Raw genomic sequence first — 22,600 nt, forward strand, 5'->3', positions numbered from 1 at the left:
TATAATACGACATGGTTTAATGTGTGTGTTTAGATCATTCAGATACAATGCAAAAAGCAATGAGCCCTGAATAGACCCTTGTGGAACTGAACATTCTTTAGAATACATGCCATGATATGAGATAACTTGAGATCAATTAAAAAGAAAGTCAAAGTATTCTTTTCCATAAATACCATAGCATGATATTTTTTTATTCCCTGATATCATCAGTTAGTAGGGTAGCAGCTAATTCCGTGCAACGATTTGATCGAAATCCAAACTGACAATCGTTTAGTAATTTGTTGTTATCCAGATATAATGTTAGTTGTTTTCACACAACTTTTTCCATATTTTTGACACAACAGGCAGAATAGATACAGGCCTGTAATTATCGAAACAACTATCAGAACCCTGATTTGAAGACAGGATTTACCTTTGCTTTTTTCCATATACGTAACGATAAATTTATGAGGTGACACAGAGGAGCTGAAATCACTGATGCTGTATCCTTTAACAGATTAGGAGAAAAAATATCAAGTCCTGTTGCCTTACTACGTTTAAGGAACTCCAGGCATGATTCCATCTCAATTTTATATAAGTAATACTTGGTCGATGATAGAACAAACCGAAGCTTTTTAAAGGAAAGTGTATCTTTTTTCAATTTTAGTACAATTGATATAAAAAACGTACAAAAGCCATTTGCATTTTTCTTTTTGTTGAGGGTTTTTTACCGTTCACAGTAAAAGTGCATTCTGAAGGTTTTTCGTCGCTCCTTAATTATGTATCGCCATATAACTTTTTCAAAAGCATTTGGATCACTTTTATTTTCTTACGTTTTTTTGTTGTGAGTTTTTGTGTGAGTTCTTTTTGCACTTCTTATCAGATTATTTACTTCATTTCTCAGCATTTTGTAGTGATTTGATATCGGGCTCGGATTTCGATTTCCGACTTTCACGTGAAGCTTTGTCTCTCTTTATCATTTTTGTTCGTATTTGTGTTGTCATCCATGGACAAGGTTTTCTTCTGACTCTTTTCTTTATCAAAGGAGCACGTTTGTTAAAGGAGGAATAAGTATTTAGTTTCAATAATTCTATACCTTGTTTACATCTTTAATGCAATAGATTGTGTCCCAGTCATTTTCATTTAACACATCAGAGAGTGTATTTGGATTGTAATTTTTGTAGTTTCGGCTTTTCATTTTGTTTTTTTTCATATTTTGTAAAGTTTTGTTTACATATACATCCAATCATTTCATGATCTGCGATAGAGGCCGGTATTCTTGTTGAGCATTTTTTTAACACTACAATAATGTCAATCAAAGTGGATGACGTTTCCGTGATTCTTGTGGGAGATTTCATCTGTTGTGTAGTTTAGGGTGAGAATATTCAAGACCAAAGTTAATTCTGCGAAATTTTCAAAATTTGTGATCTGCGAAAGTTTCTTCCTGGACCCATCTCTCGAGTAGCCTATCGATTTAAACTCTTAATTAATGTCACATAAGAAGAACTGGATTTTTATTTGACTCCACCATCATTGGCGCAATGTCATTAAATGGGTCGATCGACGGTAATGCGTGTAATCCCAAGGTTATTGCATCTTAAATGCCAGAGAAAGTAGTATTATCTTTTTCGCTTCTGCTGATGTCATAATTATATAAGTCGACTGTCCACCCTGCATGCAGCGGTTTTATTAAAGACAAGCGTAACTATATGTCTATTTCATCAACAGGGGTACCTTTAGCCAATTGGGGACTGATTTTTTCAGTGTCCCAATCATTAAACTTTCGACCCATAAATCGCTTCGCACAGCCGTTGTCAGTCAAGTATAACGGTTGGTAAAACATATTGGGTTGAACATTCGTGAGTAGAACTTCATTATCCCTTGAAAGATCTAGTACCTCACTGGTTTTTGACCCGTAAACACATCCATTATGACCAATGCATATTAATCTTCTAACAGATTACTTGATGATCGCTCTGATTTGATATATAAAATGACAATCTCAATGAAGAATTTAAGTGATTCTTTCGCATTTATATAGTGCCTCCTATTCACGCTAAGCGAGAAAAAGTCGGGAATATTGAATCATGGCAGACTCTGGTTTGTCTTTTATTTTAATTGTATAGGTTAGAATTCACTCAAAAGGCTGATACCAAACATTGATGTAATGTTGCTTTTGTCATTTGCTCCTACGATAGTGACATTTTAACACCCTTTGCGTGCAATCGTTTGCTTTGAATAACATCTGAGGTTTTTGATCTAAGGTAATACCTAGGAAGCTTGGTATATGATAACGTTCAACCTGCGAAACAATGTCACGGTGGAATTGATATTCCATCTCATTTCTTGCTTCTACAGGAATGCCTACTTTAGCTGAGGTGACTTTTCGTTAGACAAAACCATTCAAATAAACTTTTGGGAAGAATCAAGATCGATGTTAACACCAACATTTTGATACTTCTTGATAGCGGCTTTTAATAATTGCTCGGTTGCTTCCTGTTAAAAGATATTTTCGGACTATCAAGTTAAGACCCCGTAGCAGCAATGGTCGGCCAGATCTACTGTCCATTGGAATGACTTTTTTTGGTGTTATTCCTTTTGTTTTCGCGGCTTTTAGGTCAGCCTCAACTTTGCTTTGGAATGTCTGAATTGTAATTTCATTGAGGGAAGAAAACGTTGGTTGAATTTCCTACGGTAGTAGCTGGGCCATTCAATGATGCGTATTTTCCGGATTCGTAGCAGTTTTTCGCTCTATTTCATCTATTTCGACCTTTTAGATATTGATTTTTCTTCGTAGCTAGTAGAAATGACTCGGAAATCGACCACTCCAAGCCCATATTTTTTCGACTAACGACTGATGATAAAGATTCTATACATACATACATACACATAGATCGCATGTAAAGCGATTACGTCATCTCTGGCGCTTGCATCAATCTTTTCCTCGTGGAAAGATACAAAAAAAGGATAAAGGACACATATACAGAGCCTGGAAATAAAGTGATTTTGGGCTCCTATTTAAATATTGAACGAGACGAAGAACATCGTGATAACACCCGTAACATTAGCCAATGAGATTATAGACACTGACTGAAAATATACATAGAATAAAAAATCATGTTTTATTTATCTTTATTTTAGAGTTTATTCAGGCAAAGTTTTCAGGAAAACTCTATCCGTAAAAGTTTACTCCAGCGAAATGGCCAATATCTTAAAATTGGCCTTCTGCGAAAATTTATTCCCGCGAAATACCAAATATTTTCAGCCAGAGTTTCTGGTCTCTCCAAATGAAAATATCTTTTACATCTTACATTTTAGGATACATAGGCACCGACGCCATCTACGGGTTCATGGGGCCTAGGTTGGCTAATAAATGTACCCCCCGGTATGTCGTAACCACTTTCATCATCCGGCTGAATATGAGTCTTACTGACTGTACAAATGTCAATGTTTTAGTTATCAAAATTATCTAATTCCTGGACAGATTTCATATCTCCTCCAAGTAATTATAAAAAAGCAGAAAGTTAATTTTTCTCTTGAAACGTCCATGCTATATAATATTTATTTAAGTGTTATTTTGCAATCAAAATGACCAACAATGATTATATTTATTAAACAATATATTTCGGAAATTTATTCCATCTTCAGGTCTAAAATATAAAAAACATATTCAGTAAAAACTGTTAAAAACATTAAAATAATAAAGTTTTTTCATGCATATCATACATAGCATCATACACTGTACACAAATCAGAAAAAAGCTGATGGTAATTAAATCGTAATTACCCACGTCATAATTAAAATTTAATCACCAGCGGCCTGAATCTATATTCATCCTTTGTATTCAAAGATGGTTTCAATTGATTGATGAAAAGAGCCTCTAAAGTCATTAAATGATACGTTGATTTTGAGTTTGAGCACAAGATCGTTACGTCATCAATCGACAATTCACGTTCGCATTCTTTCCAATGATCCGCAACCGGGCCATTTCGTCGATGTTCTTTGAAACGACATATCAAATGACGGCTTGTTTGACCGACATAGCAAGACGAACATCTTGGACATGAAAATTTATATACTACGCCACTTTTCAAAGATTTTTCGACTGTTGGCTTTAGTGATGGTAGACAGCTTTTCAGTTTATTCAGCGTGAATATAATTCTGCACGGAGCTTTGATGTTGTTAAGCGTTCGTTTGAAATTATCCGAAACTTTACCACGATACTGAATAAATAACAATTTTTCTTCTGTTTCCTCTTCTTCTTTTTCTTTTTCTTTTTCGTCCTGATCAGTTTGTGGAATCGGCTTTTCAATGATTTTTCTCAATGTGTCTAAAATAATGGGGTCGTAGAATTCAGCGGGATATTGGTTGTTATCTAGAATTCCTTTAGCCTTTTTCAGACTTTCATGAAATGTTTCCCAACTGCTACAAGCTCTATAGACTCTATGTACAAGTCCAGACACAACCGATCTCTTGTATTGTTTTGGTGCAAGGGCGTGGAAATTTAGTGTTAAACCAGTGTCAGTTGGTTTTGTATACCACTTTGAGACAAGGTTTCCGTGTGTTCTTTTTATAGACATGTCTAGAAATGCAATTTCTCCATTGTTTTCACGCTCGATAGTAAACTTTAGTGATGGGTGAATATTATTAATCTCATTCAACTTTTCCTGGATCTTATCTTTGTTGATATTTCTGATAATATCGTCCATATATCTCGCGAATAAATCTGCATCTCCCTTGATAATATCGTCAAATTTACTGAGCCAACCATTAGCAAGCATTGGAGCTGGTGGGCTCCCCATTGCCAATCCATCGACTTGTTGGTAATATCCATCATGAGTCGACATAACTACATTGCTACTACATAGTAAGGTTAATTTATGAAAAGTTTCTCGATCTACTGGAGGTTTTTCGTATTTTCCAGAATATAAAAGACTGGTACAATCATCAATTGCTTCGTTCAGTGGTACATTTGTATATAGGGATGTGACGTCAAAACTCACAAGTTCCTCATTTTCTGCAAGTTGGAGATGTGTAATTAGATCGGATATTTGTTTCGTGGAAGAATTGATGTTGCATTCATCTACTACTGACAGCCACTTTGCTACCTGGTTTGCTAGTTTGTAATATGGAGAACCTGGCATCGATAAAACTGGTCTCATTGGTGTGTTATTTTTGTGTACTTAAGTGTTATTGTGAGATATATTGCCACTTTATTTTACATTCATCTGATACACGTACAGATACATCCACACGTTTGATCCGTACGCCATCTTTACTATGTCTGAAGTACGTTATTTTTTATTACCTTTAGACAACAGTCAAACTGAACTTTCCTGACTTTCAGTAGGTATTTTCTACAGTGGCAAGAACTTGCAGTAAAAAAGTGTTGTTTTATTATGTTGATCTGAATATTTGTTTTTTTATTCTCTCAAATAAATAATTGTCACATAACAAATATAGGAAAAATATTACTATATTGATGAAAAAAATAACAATGGAAGAACTACACTGGTGGTCAAGAATTTCAGAAATAAAGGGTTACAGAAACAAAGGTCAACCTGAAGTAAATGAAACATAGTTTGATAGAAAAATTGTCACTTTCCTGGCGTCAGGAAATTCCTGTTGTGTATTTCTAATACAAAAATCGTAATTTCCTCTGTATAAGTCTAAACATCAGGCTAAACTTCTATTCAAAATAAACTTTATTTTAAAAACAATATTTTAATATGTATTTTGGCTGTCAGCATAATAAAAGAATAACAAGTAAATTGTTCTGTTTTGTTCCCAGAAAAACATGTGCTACCAGATTTTATATCATTTAGTCTCGAGATTGGCAATTAACACAAGACAAGAAAAATTAATTATCTGTTTTGCGTAACTCTCCTTGTTAATTTCTTGATTTTACAATAGTGTTCTTTTTTTCCATTCCATCCCTTTCAAATGCAAACAAGTTTCCCATTTGTCAATCTTTCAAAGTAAGTTTCAAAAAATCTAATTGATACAAAATACAAACTGTGTAAAAAAGTAATTAAGCTGTGGCTGATTTAATCGGTTCCTTAAATGTCTGTGCATTTGTGTTTTGTCACCCTCCAGCATTACATTTTGCATACCTTCAAAAGAGCATCATATAGTTCGTCTTCAGTTGCATCTTCGACATGCTGCACGGTGAAGTGTATACCGCCACCCATCTTATGAATATCCATGTAGGTGGCTCCAGCCAACTACAAAATAAAGTCACAAAAAATAAGATTTAAACAACCCGTAAAAAACCTCTGCTTGACAAGCATACTAAAGCAGTTAATAGTATTAAGTAAAGACATTGATATAAAAGATCTGTTGCAAATTTTAACCTGGCGATGGTGATGTTATCCTTAAATAAGACACAACATAAAGGACCTAACCAGCAATGATGTAAGTGGAGTAAGATTACATTCTAAACAAAACCAAAAAAGTAGGATACGTGTTATAAAAAATAGCGTAACGGTATTACCAAAATTGAGTTGATTTCAGTTTTTATAGACATTGTTTCAAGGCAAAATAATTATGGTCTAACATTAGCTAAACGAGCAATTGTTAGTGAGTACCCAAACCTATAAACCCTATTTTAAGCATTAGTCATTCGGTTATTATTAGAACCATGCATTTCTTAACACATGTTGTGACTTTCTGTTCTTTAAAACAAACTGTGCTAAACTAAGAGTAACTTTATTTCAATAGACCTTTTCATCGATAGCGACACCATTTTGAATTTCCCGCTTTCGCAATGCATCTTCGGACGACTGGGGTATCTTAGTGTCAACAAAAGAATTTGTTGGATTGCGTTGGGTTGTATTTGTTTTAATCATGGTTTTTACTGAAAAAGAATTAATAAAATGGAATGTAAAGGCACTTAAGAAAAATTTGTGTTCCCGAGGCAAATCTTTATCTGGGGGAGGGAGTAGAAAAGCTGATTTAATTAAGAAAGTCCTAACTGCTTAGTTACTTAAACTTCCAGTGTTACCGTCCTTGGAGGAGAAAAGCAGAGAGATACAGGATCGAATAGGTGCAAAATTATGTTGATTATATCAAAATTCCTTTTCCTGAGGAATTAAAATTAGGCTGGGTGAATTCATTCTTATACTTTCCAGACATTACCACAAGCTGTCTCAGGGACTATGCAAAAAAAAGTATTTTAGAAAAAGGTTGCAAAGAAGGCCACAATCTGATGTTTACAGGTCATGTTAGGAATGTTGAATTTAACAGTATTTGAAGTTGTTTAAAGTATTGTTTTATTCGAGGTAATGTAGTGCCACAAACAAGAGTTAGTGAAACACCCTATAATGTTTGGGTGTGCATAAACTATGACAGTCGTGAAATTGTGACTGGAGAGTGTGGCTGTGTTGCAGGATATAGCGAGTCGTGCAAGCATATTTTCGCACTGCTACATTTTGTCGAAAAAAAAGTATCACTGGGACTTAACAAAACTTGCACTTCTAAAAAACAAAAGTGGTAAGAAAAAAAGAAATTAGATCAGCTGCTCCCCCTCCCAATCCTGATTAAAATTTTGCCTCAAAAAACAAATTTTCTGTGCCCATGCTTTAATAAAACAGTTTTTTTAAAGCCACACATCTCTGATTTTATAGGTAATCTGCATAATGTAAACATACAGCAACAGGCTTAGCCTTTCAAAGGGTGGCACTTATCCTGAAGTATGCCTTACATACTTTAAGGGTAGAAAGTGTTTGCGGAAGAAACTTTTTTCGCAGAACCGCAAAAGTTTCTTTCTGCAAACACTTTCTTCCCTAAAAGTATATATATTAAAAGCCCTGTGATGCTTTTATATTTATTAATTACATAAAAAAACATTTGAAACATACTGTATAATAATGGTACGGTTTGCCGTAAAAGCAAAGGAATTTCAGCTTTATGCCATCTATGCCATAAATAACATTTTTTTAAAATGTGTGGCTTTAAAAAAAGCCGTTTATGATGGTGTTTGTAAAGCCTAACATTTCTCTGCAAATTGAAGAGAGTACTTGAATATTATTTTACCAAAGGTGGTTGCATATTCATATTGCTCCAGCTATTGTCCAAATGTGGTCACATAGATCAGTCATTGATATTGGTATAGTATTACTAAGCACCTCTGATCGAGTAAGCTGTATCTTTGACGAACAAATGGGGGCAAAACACAGGTTACCTGGCGTGATAGGAACAAATCATGTACGCTAAAACCTTTATCAAAAAGTACCATAAAATTAGGAGTGAATTTTTTTGCAATATTTGTGTCTTCTGTTATGAATCAGTCACTACATGAACCAGCATATGCAGGTGATATGTATGATATGGAACCAGATTTTGCGCAAAATTTTAATTTTTTCAAGGTATTATGACTTTTATATGTGCTATAGGTCTGATATTGTGCAGCAACGTTGTTAGAATGTTCTATCCACTGTTCAGTACAATCCCCAAAACTAGCTAGGAAAGATGACGGCGATGTCAAATCAACGCTGACACTAAAATCAAAAGCACTGACAGTATCTGGTGTTATAATTTCTTCTTTTACTTTTTCACTGGCTGGTCCTATAAACGCTTCATATTTTGTAGGTGTCGATATTTTGCCTAACTTTCGCTTTTTGGATGCACAAGGTAATGCCTGCCTGTCCTTTGGTTGTTTTCTTTTCCTAGCAGGCTCTTCACCATATCCTTCCAAATATAATGTAGGGTGTTGGCTAACATCAGTGGGTCTTCCATAATCTAAATGGTTTGAGCATATAACACTGTGTTTCTTAAAAATAAAATGCTTCCTATTACATGCAAACCCCCATTTAGAATAAAACTTTGGATCAGGACATTTCCAGAATTTTAGCCCAAGACTCCCATTATATGCAGAGATATGTGGCTTAATTTATTCTTATATTTTCGAGCATTATTACAAGCTCCAACAGCACAGCGATCATTAATTCCAATTTCACAAAAATCCAAGCATAAACAAGCTCCAATGGCTCTAATCTTGTAATGTTTTGATTTCTCAGATACCCCAGTGGTCCGGAGATGCATTGCGAAAGCGGGAAATTCAAAATGCTGTCGCTATCGATGAAAAGGTCTATTAAACCAGCACATACTTCAGTCTTGGTAGTTCATAGATCTGTGTTGGTTTGGAGTTCTTGAATAGAGGTGATTAAGCTAGTTTAGAGGGGTGTTTTCTGACTTCTGTATCTATGCTTAAAATGTGACAATGCACGTTTTGTCATTCAGCTTTTAGGCAACTCCCATCTGAAAACCTGAGCCATATTTAACTTAATTCCTTTAACAACTGTTCCTTTATAACCACTTGATAGCTATAATACTATTATCTTTGACCAAAAATATTCAGCCTCAACAATTCTTCTTTAAATTATAATTCTGCCGAGATTGTTATGACTCGCTCACGACGATAACAATAGAAAGCAATTAAGTTTGTGTGTACACAAAAGATATATGAAGGTTCTTTATGTAGACATGAGATCGTTACACGAGGTCATAAAACTCCCGTACATGTAAAGTTACATTCAAGCGGTACTGTAGCTTTAGTCTACACGCTTGCGAAGTTGTACAAAAAGAAATGACGTAATTGTTTTAAAAAAACGTTAATAACAACAAAGATGGCACATGAACACACCAAGGTTTGTTTTAAAACAGAAGTCAATGCAAAATCATAAGTTTGTAAAAACTTGGGGCACGTGTTGGAGCTTTATTGCATATTTATAAATCAGTATATTTGCTAACTCAACAAAATTAAAAAATTAAACAAAACTGTTTCTATGTGTATGATGCCAATATTTTCAGGAAATGATAAAGAAAGCTCGTATTGATAATACACTGACTGAAATATCCGTCTGTTTGAACGGCTAAAAAAGGGTTAGCGCACCTTAAGACAGTATTTGAGATTAAAGTATTATTAATACTATTATTAATTGTCAATTTAAAACTTGAGAAATTGTTAAAACATTTAATGACTTAACAAGAGTAGTAAGCTTTGAATGCAGAGTTCATAAAATACAGGAGGTGTATGTGAGTTAATACCAGACTCACAATTGGACTATTTTTACCGGCATTACAAAAAATAATAACCTTAGTTTATGAAACATTCAAAGATATTTTATTTGTACATAAACATTACAACAGTATTTTGAGGTTACTATTGACACATTTAATCTTCTGGAAAATAATAGAGGACTATCATCAGCAAAAAATGTGATTTATATTATAGCATTTGAAAGATTATTATAATTGAGAAATAGTAAGGGACATGACACAAAGTAAAATTTTTCCCTTCATGATTTACAAATTGATGTCTTTTAGTAAGGAAGATTTAAAGCAATTAATAACAATACCCCTAATACTATATAGTTCTAGTTTGCGTACAGTATTAAAAGCTTTCTAAAGATCTACACAACACAAGAAAACTGTCCATCATCAAGTTCCCTACGTTAACCTTCAATTAAAGTTATTACAGCATGGTTTGTTGGATGCATGTCTGAAAGCAAATTTTCTTTTAAAAAATACATGTTTGACTTTTATTATGTAATAGTTTTTCAAAAATTCTTTTTTTATTTGAAAGGAGTGTATTAGTAAGATAATTGTTCACATTTTGGATTGACCCTTTTTTTAAAAAAATTTATATTATTTTACTAATTTTAAAGGAGGAGGAAGAATCCTTGGGCTAAAGAAAGACTGACAATTTTTATTAGAAGACAGTTCATCTGATACAATTACTTTTTGAATACCAAATTCTGTTTTTATTGTAATGTAAAGTTTTATTGAGAGTTTCAGCTTTGAAGAAAAATGATTTTGTTACACGTTTCCTTGAGATGAAGTCTTCGTAATCACTGAAGTTGGATAGTTTGTTTTGAAGTTTGGTGGTAATAGAATTGAAGAACTTGTTAAATAAGTTTGCAATTTGAGATAGATCTGTAACTATAATGTTATGTATAGTCAAATATATCTTAGGTTGGCCTTTATTCAATTATTAATGATTTCATTTATACCCTTTCAAATGGCTTTAGAGTTTTTAATGTTTTCTTAGAAGAACTTTTTAAAAAGTTAGTTTTACTGAGCTTAATAATAGTATTAATTTCATTTTCGTGAATTTTATATTGTCTGTATGTATATAACTTTACTTTATTTACTTCATTTTTTGCATTAATAATCTTTTTTAATAGAGGTCCCTATGGATTTTTTAATTCCTTTGGTTATCCATGGTTTTAGATTAACTTTAGCTTGCTTACCAAGTAATGTTTAAAATTAAAAGAATAAAAAAAATTAGAGTTACCTTCATGGCAAATTCATGCACTCTGTCTCCTAACCACACAGGATGTGTGTGGCCATCTATTAGACCTGTTTAATTGCATAGAAAGATTATTATGAAAACAAACAAACACTAAACTGCTAAAGTTTAATGTACCTTAAAGCTTAACACTCACTTAAAAACAAATATGGAAGAGCTTTTTTATCTGTCTTGGAATTACCACTATGTTAAGAAATTTTGGTTGGTTAAAAAAGTCTAGACTTAAACTTAACTCCTGCAAAAAAATAAGTTGACCTCAAAGTGTCAATTTTCATTTTTTGTGCTAATTTTGCTATTTATGCATGACATCATGCACAGGATCTAATCGAGGTGTAGTATTTATTAGCTTTATAAAGGCAGACAGGATGTACATCTATTCTATTTAGCATTTTGAGCATATTTATGTATGAACATAGGATTTGATTAAACTTAAAAAAAAGAAACATTGTTAACAAAATAATAATAATTTACTTTCTGCGTAAAATTAAAGTCTTAAAACAAAATAATATTTTGAAATAACTTTTGCAAGTTTACTCAAAAAATTATATTTTGAAAATTGTAGGTTTCTGCAAAAAATTCTATTGAAAAAAAGTAACAGTTTGATTACAACATCATTTAAAATTAATATAACAATTCATGTGGCTTAAAAATGAAAATTAAGTTTTGGTTTTAAGAACAGCTCAGTTGTAAAAAAAATTCACAGTAGAATACATAACGCATAACAACCTGGCAGCACACATTTTCCACTGGCATCAATCTCTTTTGTAAAACAGCCATCAGAGAACCTTTTTTTGATTTCAATGTCACTTCCAATTGCCTCAATTGCACCTTTTTCATTCACCACTAAAGAATAGCCAGTTTCACCATCTTTGCTGTCCAGTAATGAAACAGTTTTTGTTTGTTCACCACACAACACGAGTTCACCATTTTCACAAACTTTAACAACTTGTTTAGCATGATGAATTAATAAACGCTGCATACTTAATTCTTTTAATCTGAAAAGAACATACAACTATTTATATAATATTAAAATACCTTAATAAACATACAACTTAACATGTTAGCTACGGAAGACTTTGAGCTGTCTTTCCCCAGGACCGCACCCCTACCATAACGTTTTTCTTATTTTATAGGCTTCCAAAAAGATATTTTAATCATGGTATGTGTAACCAAGAATACTGAATATATTTGTCAATCGTCCTGTGTAATGATTTGGTATGTCTCAGGTCGGAGGACAAATATATTCTCAAACAAATATTTATGTTTTCCATACCTCCAAAGTACGCTTATACCCAGTATGGAAGACGAATATATTCGTCACTTACTCAACTTCCATTGGACAATAAAGGAAGCCTGAACATGTTTTGATTATTTGTCTAATCATTTTGTATATTATAGCATTAAATATCCTTTCTTCAAAATAAACAGTTCTTTTCAAATAAGATTAAGAAGAAAGGATGTGGAATTGCGATTGTGTGATAAGAAAGTGGGCATGGTCAGGCATGTTAGTAAAAACATTTTATTTACTAACCATAATTACAAATCATATTTCTTTATAGTTACCATGGCTAAAACATACAACGCAGAAGAAGCTTAGATAATGATGGTAAATCTGAAAGCTTCCCATCAGAGTCCTATTCAAAAATTGATTCTAACCCTGAAAATAATTTTTCAGGTAGAAAAATTACCTTGTAAATAAAGGTGCAACCGAAACCACAACAACGAAAGGTAGACAAGTTACTAGGGGTTCATGTGGTAGAGTAAAAACATGTGGTAGAAGTTCTAGAGCACGAAAAAGATGTCCAAGAACTTGTGGAGGAACTAAAAACAGTAATGCGAATACTACCAGTTCACCTTTATTGTCAGATAACACAGATGCAAATAGAGAAAGCAATACTGAAAATGTTGCGCCAAATGAGGAGGAAAAAGATGAATGGTCAGACGATAACCTAAGTGTCCAAAATTTTGAGGTTCAACGAAGAATCCAGTATCAAAATTGATGTTCCTGCGAATGCAAGTCTGGCTTTTGAACTTTTCTTGACTGAGCAATTACTTTAGAGCTTGTTACAAAAACAAACGAGTAATCAGATAAAACAATAAACAATTCTTGTCCATTACATCGTCGATCCAATTATACAGAGTGGAAAGATGTAACCATGGATGAAACAAGATTTATTGGAATAACTTTCACCATGGGACTTATTCCATTGCTATCAAATAATAAGTACTGGAGCAGAGATCTGATTTACAAGAATTATTTCTTCCAACCCGTTATAAGTAGAAAACCCTTTAAAAGTGTCATACATTTTTTACAATTTGGTGATCAACCAAAATTTAAAAATAATAGATTAGCTTAAGTCAGATTAATTCTTGATCACTTCAACAAAGTGATGTTGGAAATCATTACTCCTGACAAAAAGTTGTCTCTCGATGAATCCATGATATTATGGCGTGGATGACTAATTTTTAGGCATTATATGTTGAATAATATTTGTTATGGTTCTGAAGATATATTTACTTCACAATGTACATGCATAAATGTTTACAGTCAGCTAATATATAGTCTTTACATGGAACTTGCTAGAAGATACTAGTATACAAGAAAAAACGTCTAGAGTGTTCTGGAATGTTCCGTAATGTTCCAGTAAATATCTGACTAGAGTGTCTGTAATTTCAATACTCCTCCTCACTCGCTGTCAGATAGTTCGTAAATACCACTCCTTTCGCGTAGTTCATTAAATTGAACACGACCCAATCCTTTTGTCAATACGTCCGCAACCATGTCCTCGCTCGGACAGTACACCAACGTGATCTTCTTATTCGTAATCTGTTCTCGTATGTAGTGATGCTTAATGTCAATATGTTTTGTACGTCCATCCGGCAGTTCAACGACATCCCATACATCGTTCTTGTATAGTGATTTGATTTCCTTTTTCATTGCGTCGATCCAATTTTCTTTGTCATCACTTTGAAGTGCTTCTTTGATTGAGTTTGGATCTGGTACTTCTTCTGCAACATATACCCAATCACCGTAACGATCTGGTGCTTTTCGTTCTCGTCTCTGCCTATCGGTTTGTAAAGGTTCACCGTTGTCATTTTTGTCAACGTCATTATCTTCCAATTCCAATTCCACTTCATGTTGCTTGACAACTTCTTTTGGAGCTTCTTTGTCATCCTTCTCCTTAGTTCGTGATTTGGTTTCGTTGAAGACAACATCTCTGCTGAAGAAAACTCTTTTCTTCACTTCATCGTACAACCGAAAGCCTTTGGTTGTCGTACCATATCCCAGGAAAATGCATCGTTTCGTCTTTGAATCCACTTTTGCTCTCTCGTCCTTTGGAATGAGTGCGTAAGCGTTGCATCCAAATATACGAAGATAGCTGACATTTGGTTTGTGTCCAGTCCAAACTTCATATGGTGTCATACCTTTAACAGCACTTGTAGGACTACGATTTCGTAAGTAACTTGCTGTTGATAATGCTTCTGCCCAAAAACGCTTGGGTAACTTTGAATCCGCTAACATGGCTCGCACCATTTCCACAAGTGTCCTGTTCATTCTTTCAGCCACACCGTTCTGTTCTGGATTCTTTGGAACTGTTGTTTCATGTCGAATACCTTCTCTTTTGAGATAGTTCTCAAATTCATTTGAAGTGTATTCTCCTCCGTTGTCCGTTCGAAATACTTTAATTCTCGAACCGCTTGACTTTTCGACCATTGCTTTCCATTCCACAAAACTTTATGATGCGTCACTTTTGTTTTTCAGCATATACACCCACACATGTCGTGACTTATCGTCGATAAAGGTGATAAAATATTCAGCTCCGCTAAGTGACTTCTCTTCAATCTTTCCACACATGTCACTGTGCACTAATCCAAGTAATTCATTGGACCGCACTCCTCCTTTCTTTGGAAAAGGTGTCCGGTGCTGCTTTCCATCAACACATGATTCACAAAACTTTGCATTCTTTAATGAATCGTATTCAAATCCATCAACCAAATTATCTTTTGCCAGCATTTCCAGACTTTTAACCCCAAGGTGACCGTAACGTCGGTGCCAAATTGATTCTTTTGTGTCGTCACTTCCACACATTGCAAACTCGCTTTCCGCTTCTCCCTGTCGACTACAGTTGAGATGATACAGGTTTCCAGACTTTGTAGCAGTAGCGACTACTTTGTTGCCATCCAATATACGGCATTCCGACTGACCAAACTCAAACCTCTTACCGGACTTTGTTCCCTTTGAGACACTCAAAAGATTGTAAGACAGTTGTGGTACGTATAAAGTTTCATACAATCGGCATTGTTTCACTTTTACATCCGGGATGTTCACGAATAATTCCACTGTCCCTTTACCAATAGCTTCCAGTGAGTATCCGTCCCCAACAGTAATCTTCTGTGGTTCCTCGAGTTCAACAATGTCAACAAATAAGCTCTCGACATTGCACATATGACACGTGGCTCCAGAGTCCACTATCCAATCGCTTAACTTTTCGGATGCTACTAAAGAATGTTCGACAACAAATCCGAGTTCGATTTCTTCGTCGGACTCCTCCTTTTCGGCGGTACAAGCTTTTTGGTTCATGGGATTCTTCTTGAACTTTCCATCCGATCTCGAATAATTTCCCGCCTTGTTGAGATCACAGTTTCGTTTAATATGTCCGTAATTACCACACCGATAACACCTTGGACCTTTCTGGTTACGCTGATGATGCTTTAACGTCATCGCCTTTATTCCTGGCTCTGTTTCTACCATGTCTTTCTGTTTGCTTTCTTCGTGAAGCAGTCGCTCTGTAACAACGTCAATTTTTGGTACCTCCGAACTTGCTTCGAGCGCCGTGACCAACATGTCGTACGAACGCGGCAAACTTGCCAACAAATGAACCACCTTATTTTCGTCATCCAAAGGATCACCAACAATCGCTAACTCTTCAAAAATCTCCGTCATTGTTTTGATGTGAGTCTGTACCGATTGTCCTTCCTTTAACTTTAACGCATAAAGTTTTCGACGTAATGCCAATTTGTTGGCCCAAGATTTTTTTTGAAATTGATTGGCTAACCTTTTCCATACTTCTGCGGGATCTTCTGGATCCGGACCAAGTATATATAGAAGAGACGATTCAATCGATAAAACGATAGTAGCCAATGCCTTGTCTCTTCTCAATGCATATTTCACCGCTGCTGCTTCGCCATCAGCAGGAGCACCTTCAGTTTCATTAACAATTTTCCACAAACCTACTCGTACCAATGCCATCTTACATTGCAACTTCCATGTCGCATAATTTGATCCATTCAGCGGTTTCAAAAGAATCTTCGTTGCTTCCGCAGCCATTATTCCTCCGGATACTTTCAACTAAATACCGGAATACCAATGTTTTGATTCCGTGATAACAATCACCAAAATTCCGTGAACTACAAATTTCCAAGATGGCGTCAAGTTGTGCACGTACTTTGTTTACAAGTTTCTTCTCACTATCTTCAGTTATACTGGGCAATACTCTGGGCCCATAACCTGTTGAATAATATTTGTTATGGTTCTGAAGATATATTTACTTCACAATGTACATGCATAAATGTTTACAGTCAGCTTATATATAGTCTTTACATGGAACTTGCTAGAAGATACTAGTATACAAGAAAAAACGTCTAGAGTGTTCTGGAATGTTCCGTAATGTTCCAGTAAATATCTGACTAGAGTGTCTGTAATTTCAATATTATATATAATAAAAAATAAACACTATAAGTTCAGTATCAAATTTTACAAGTTGTGTACTTCTGATGGCTTGGTTTTTAACGTAGAAATCTATGGGGGTCAAGGGTTCAACGATGAACATAACTTAGGCCACACTGGAGTGTTGAAACTGATTAAGCCATAACATAGGATATATATCATTTGTTTATCGATCATTTCTACAATTCTGTTTCACTAACGGACCATTTGTCAAAACAGAAAACTTACATATCTTATTTAATTAGCTCATGTGAATTGATATCTGTTATTTAAAAAAGAAAGGAAGAAAGGGGATATAGTCTGGTACCTAATAAAGTAACAGTCTGTAAATGAAAGGACAAAAGAGAAGTGTTAACAATCTCAAATGCGCATCAAGCTGAAATGGTCAGTCTCAACAGAAGAGGAGGGGAAAAAATAAAGCCCAATATTGTGAAAGATTAATGAAGGCATGTCGGGAATTGACAGAAGTGACCAAATGTTATCATATAATTTTGCCCTGCGCAAAACATTGAGATGGTATAAGAAAGTTAGAGTGCATATGCTTGAGAATTTCTTAAGAAATGCATCTTATCTTTATCAACCATACAGACCACAAAGAAAGGCAATGGCAATAACTGATTTCAGAGAAATAAACTTGACTAATCTTGTCAGTGTGCTGGAAGCTCCTGCTTACTTATGACCAGTTTACAAATCAAAAGATAAAAAAACTCACACTATTTCTAGGTCCCTGAGTTTAAGAATAACTAATAAACTATATACCAAAATATTTTTGGCTACACAGTTGTATCAGAGGGAAGACAATCAAGACATTCACTCTTCTCTGACTTGATTTCAAGTCTGCTGACTTTCGATGAGGACGGACGTGCTCTGAAGAAATAGCATAGCAACGTGCCGAGACAAATAACATGACTGAGAGACCGACTATAGCTCGACTTGAAAAACAATTGAAAGAAGGTTTTGATCATATTGAATCACGAATTGATAACCTAACTTCAAAAAGTGAAAAAATTGATTGTGATTTGAACGAAATGAAAAATAAAATTATAAGCAATTTGATCGAACAAAACAAGAAAATGCAAAAAAAAATCGAAGCTTTAGAAAATACTGTATATGAACAAGACAAAGAGTTAAGAGATCTCCAACTGACTACAGAGGCAACAAACCAATATGGCAGACGTAGCAATATTGAGATTTCAGGTGTAACAAATGATATAGATGATGATCAACTGGAAGATAAAATGATAGAGATTTTCAACAAAATGGAGGTCAACGTTACGAAATCCGATATCGAGTCTTGTCATAGGCTTCCTGCGAAGAAAAATCAAACAAAAAAAACCATTGTACGCTTCGTCAATCGCAAAAATTGTCAAAAACTCTTAGAAAACAAAAAAAAAACTGAAAATATAAATTTCGAGGAAATTAAGCTGCCACCAAACAGCAAAATCTACATTTCCGAAAATTTGAATCAATTTTATCAAAGACTGGGATTTGAATGCAGACAACTGAAAAGAAACAAACTCATATACAGTTACAAATATCAAAATGAAGCTTTTTTTATAAAATTTGATAAAACCGATGAAAAACACAAAAAAATTACACATGTGAATCAAATAGTTGAATGGTTTCCTGGGTTCTACCAAAATGAATTGCTCAACTACGGAAACACAGAGAGTTAGATTGTTGTCTTTATCTCACTTTTTTTTCTTTCTGCTACACACGATTTTCCCGCCTAAAGTTCTTTGTTTGTTTAATCTTATCGGTGATATACGCTCAGGTAATTTTAACTTCAATATGGCGCAAGCTTGCTGTGCAGTCAGTATATAGCGTTTGTTTTATTTGTGAAATCGTTTAAAGCCCAAAACCTGTTCTAACTGGTAAGTTTTCACTTTCTCTTTCTTTTTTGTACTTTTAGACCCTGTTGTCCCTTTAAAGCTGCCAGTTTTGTTTCCCCCCTATATATAATTTTTATGCTTAGTTGTAATGTCTGCAAAAAGCTAGTTGATGAATCATGTAAAAAATCAATTTTTTGTGATATCTGTAATTCCTGGATACATTTTCAAAACTGCTCTAGACTTTCAGTATCAGAATTTGATGCCTTATCTCACAATTCTAGTAACTGGGCTTGTCCAAAATGTTTGGACAGGTCATTACCATTTTTTGATTCAGAACATCTGTCAAATTGTAAACCAAAACCAACCCCAAATTCTACATCCCGTATTAATGAAAATGTGAGATCCCTTCTTTCTGATCTTAATAGTATTGTTCATAGCATGGACAACGATGCTGACAGTATCAATTTTCATACAACTAGTTGTAAATACTATGAATGTGAGGTCTTTAACAATCTTAATCTAAATCCAAGGTCGCTCTCAGCTTTTCATCTTAACATTGCCTCAATGGCTAAACACTTTGATGAATTTAACACCCTTTTGACCCTTTTGAGACATGAGTTCTCTTTTATTGGTATTACTGAAACCCGCTTTATCAAAGGCTCACCACCAACTTTCAATTACCATATAGAAGGTTACCAGTGCTTATCCACCCCCACTGAATCCTCAGCAGGAGGGAGCTTGTTGTATATTTCTGACCAGTATAATTTCATTCCTCGTACAGACTTGGATGACATTATGTACCAATCTAAATACTTGGAATCAAGTTTTGCAGAGATGATCTTGCCTAACACAACCAACTTAATTGTCGGTAGCATTTATCGACATCCTTGTATGTCAACAAATTCCTTTAATCGTGATTTCTTAAAACCCTTGCTCAATAAAGTCAGCATTGAAAAGAAACAAATCCTTCTACTGGGGGATTTCAATAAAAATTTGTTAAAACTCAATGAAGATGCAGAACTCTCTGCCTTCATTGATATACTCGGCTCTCACCTTATACTTCCCCAGATCTTATTACCAACAAGAATAGCAGCGACTTCCAAGACATTAATTGATAATATTTTTTTCTCTGTCACTGGTCAACCATCAATCTCTGGTAACCTTATTCACATGATCTCTGATCACCTGCCTCAATTCTTTATATTACCTGACCAATTGACTAACAACTCAGAAAAAAATATTCAATACCAAAACTGGTCCAAATTTGACGAACATAATTTTATTTTAGATTACCTGGATATTGACTGGGGTGTTGAGTTTAATAGTCCTGGACCAATTGACCCAAACAGCTGTTTTGACATTTTTAATTCTAAAATTCAAAAGCTTGTTGACAAACACGTTCCCACAGGTAGGCTCACCAAAAGGCAAATCAAAACCCAACAAAAACCATGGATTACTTCTGCCATCATAAAATCCATGTGTAAACGTGATTTTTATTTTCGGAAATTCACTAAAGCCAAAGATCCAGATTCTAAATCAGAGTTCCGACAACTTTTCAAACGCTACCGAAACATGATTGTCAGCTTATGCAGACAAAGTAAAACAAACCATTACACCAATTACTTTAACCTTTTTTCAAATAACATGCACAAAATTTGGGAGGGTGTTCTTAGCATTATTTCTACGAAACCGTCGAAATCTAATATTCCTACCTCCATTCAGGTTGACGGTAAACTTGAGACAAACCAGATTGATATTGCCAATAGTTTTAATGACTTTTTTACATCCATAGCAAATTCTATTAGGAACAAAATTCCACCTACATCCAAGAGGTACTCTGACTACCTCAAAAACCCAAACCCAGACTCAATTTTCTTATCACCTGTTACCCAAGAAGAAATCATTGGGATTATTGGCAACATCTCTCCAGAAAAATCTTCTGGACCAAACAGTATTCCAATCAAAATTCTAAAATTGTTGGAAAATGATATTTCCAAACCTATATCAATTTTGATCAATCTTTCGTTTGAATCTGGTATCTTTCCTAGATCTTTAAAAATATCCAGAGTGGTGCCTGTTTACAAAAACAAAGGTTCTTCTATAGATGTGTCAAATTACAGACCAATCTCATTATTGTCAAACATTGATAAAATCTATGAAAAGGTTATGTACAACAGAATCATAGGCTTTCTCAACAACCATGATATCCTATATCCCAAACAGTTTGGATTCAGAAAACAGCATTCAACATCACAGGCTGTGCTTACTATAGTTGAACGCATTAGACATTGCCTTGACAAAGGTGAGCTTGCCTGTGGAGTGTTTGTCGACTTACAAAAAGCTTTTGATACTGTTGACCACAAAATCCTTCTATCCAAGCTAAATCACTATGGTATTCGGGGAAAAGCAAATGATTGGTTCAGGTCTTATTTAACTGGTCGTCTCCAGTATGTCTCAATCGGTGAATTCAAATCTCAACTTAAAGCCATTCTACATGGTGTGCCTCAAGGCTCTGTTCTTGGTCCGCTGCTGTTCTTGTTGTATATTAATGATCTGCATAATTGTATCAAATTGTCAGAGACCTATCATTTTGCTGACGACACTCATCTGCTGAAATTCTCAAAATCACTAGAATCCCTTTGTAGAGGGATGAATGCTGATCTTAAACGCCTTGTGTGTTGGCTTAATGCCAACAAAATATCACTGAACTCCAGCAAAACAGAGTTTCTTGTATTTAGATCCCAATCTCGTAGGCTTGAATTTTTACCTTTTTTGATTCTATGCGGTAAGCGCATTTATCCTAGCAAAAGTGTGAAATACCTGGGTGTTCATGTTGATGAACATCTTTCCTGGAAGTATCATGTCTCATCTGTGGCTACTAAACTTCAAAGAGCCAATGGGATGTTATCTAAAATTCGTCACTATGTTCCCCTAAAATCCCTGCTAAACATTTACCATGCTATCTTTAGTTCTCACTTAAGCTATGCTTGCCAAGTATGGGGCACTCGAGACACCACAGTAGCCCACAGAATACTTACCCTCCAAAAGGCTGCCCTTAGGCTCATCACCTTCAGTGAACCAAGATCCCCATCTTTACCTATATTTGCAGAACTTGGAATTCTTAAATTCTTCGACCTAGTTAAAGTCCTTAACATTCAATTTACCCACAAATTCCTAAACTCTAACCTCCCATCTGACACACTTACCTCACTCAAATTTGATCGAATCTCACACTCTCATGAAACTAGATGTAACACAATTGGTTTGCTTATTGAACCAACAGTTAACACATCGACGTTTGGATCTTTTTCATTCTCTAGAATCTCCACATTACAGTGGAACAATCTGCAAAGAAATTATCCTGATACTAACCTCACAAACTGTAAATTAAGCACAATCAAATCCCTAGCTACAAGTTTCTACATGAGTCAATACATCAACTAGCTTTCCTCTTCATTATTTTGTCTCATTACTTTTTTCTATTTGACTATATGGTACTGAATTTTCATTTATACTAATTATAATTAATAATGCTTTTTCATTTTAATCTTTGTAAACTTACAGTATTTACTGACATATGAAAATATTTCACATTTTTCTTGGTGGCTTTCTCCTTTGTTTAGCCTTGGCTATCGGGAAAGTCTCCTTCCTAATTGCTAATTTATTCTTTTAGTATTGTAAATTGTCATTTCTTAGGTAAATAAATGTTTACTTACTTACTTACTTACTTACAACATTCACTATTTAGAA

At 34.6% G+C, this 22,600-nt stretch overlaps 1 protein-coding gene across 2 annotated transcripts in view; it reads right to left on the reverse strand.

The window, feature by feature from the left end:
* Positions 1–22,600, reverse strand: part of LOC130625678 (probable imidazolonepropionase) — a 33,745-nt gene that overhangs the window by 7,558 nt on the left and 3,587 nt on the right. Inside the window, exons 2-4 of one of the 2 annotated variants that reach the window (XM_057440778.1) lie at positions 12,017–12,285; positions 11,276–11,340; positions 6,093–6,203 (exon numbers count right to left, since the gene is read on the reverse strand). In XM_057440778.1, coding sequence (XP_057296761.1) covers positions 6,093–6,203; positions 11,276–11,340; positions 12,017–12,285 — 445 coding nt within the window. The remainder of the gene's footprint in view (positions 1–6,092; positions 6,204–11,275; positions 11,341–12,016; positions 12,286–22,600) is intronic. The other variant, XM_057440779.1, reaches the window with a different exon arrangement.

The sequence above is a fragment of the Hydractinia symbiolongicarpus genome, chromosome 14 (assembly GCF_029227915.1).
Source record: "Hydractinia symbiolongicarpus strain clone_291-10 chromosome 14, HSymV2.1, whole genome shotgun sequence".
NCBI classification, from domain to species: Eukaryota; Metazoa; Cnidaria; class Hydrozoa; order Anthoathecata; family Hydractiniidae; genus Hydractinia; species Hydractinia symbiolongicarpus.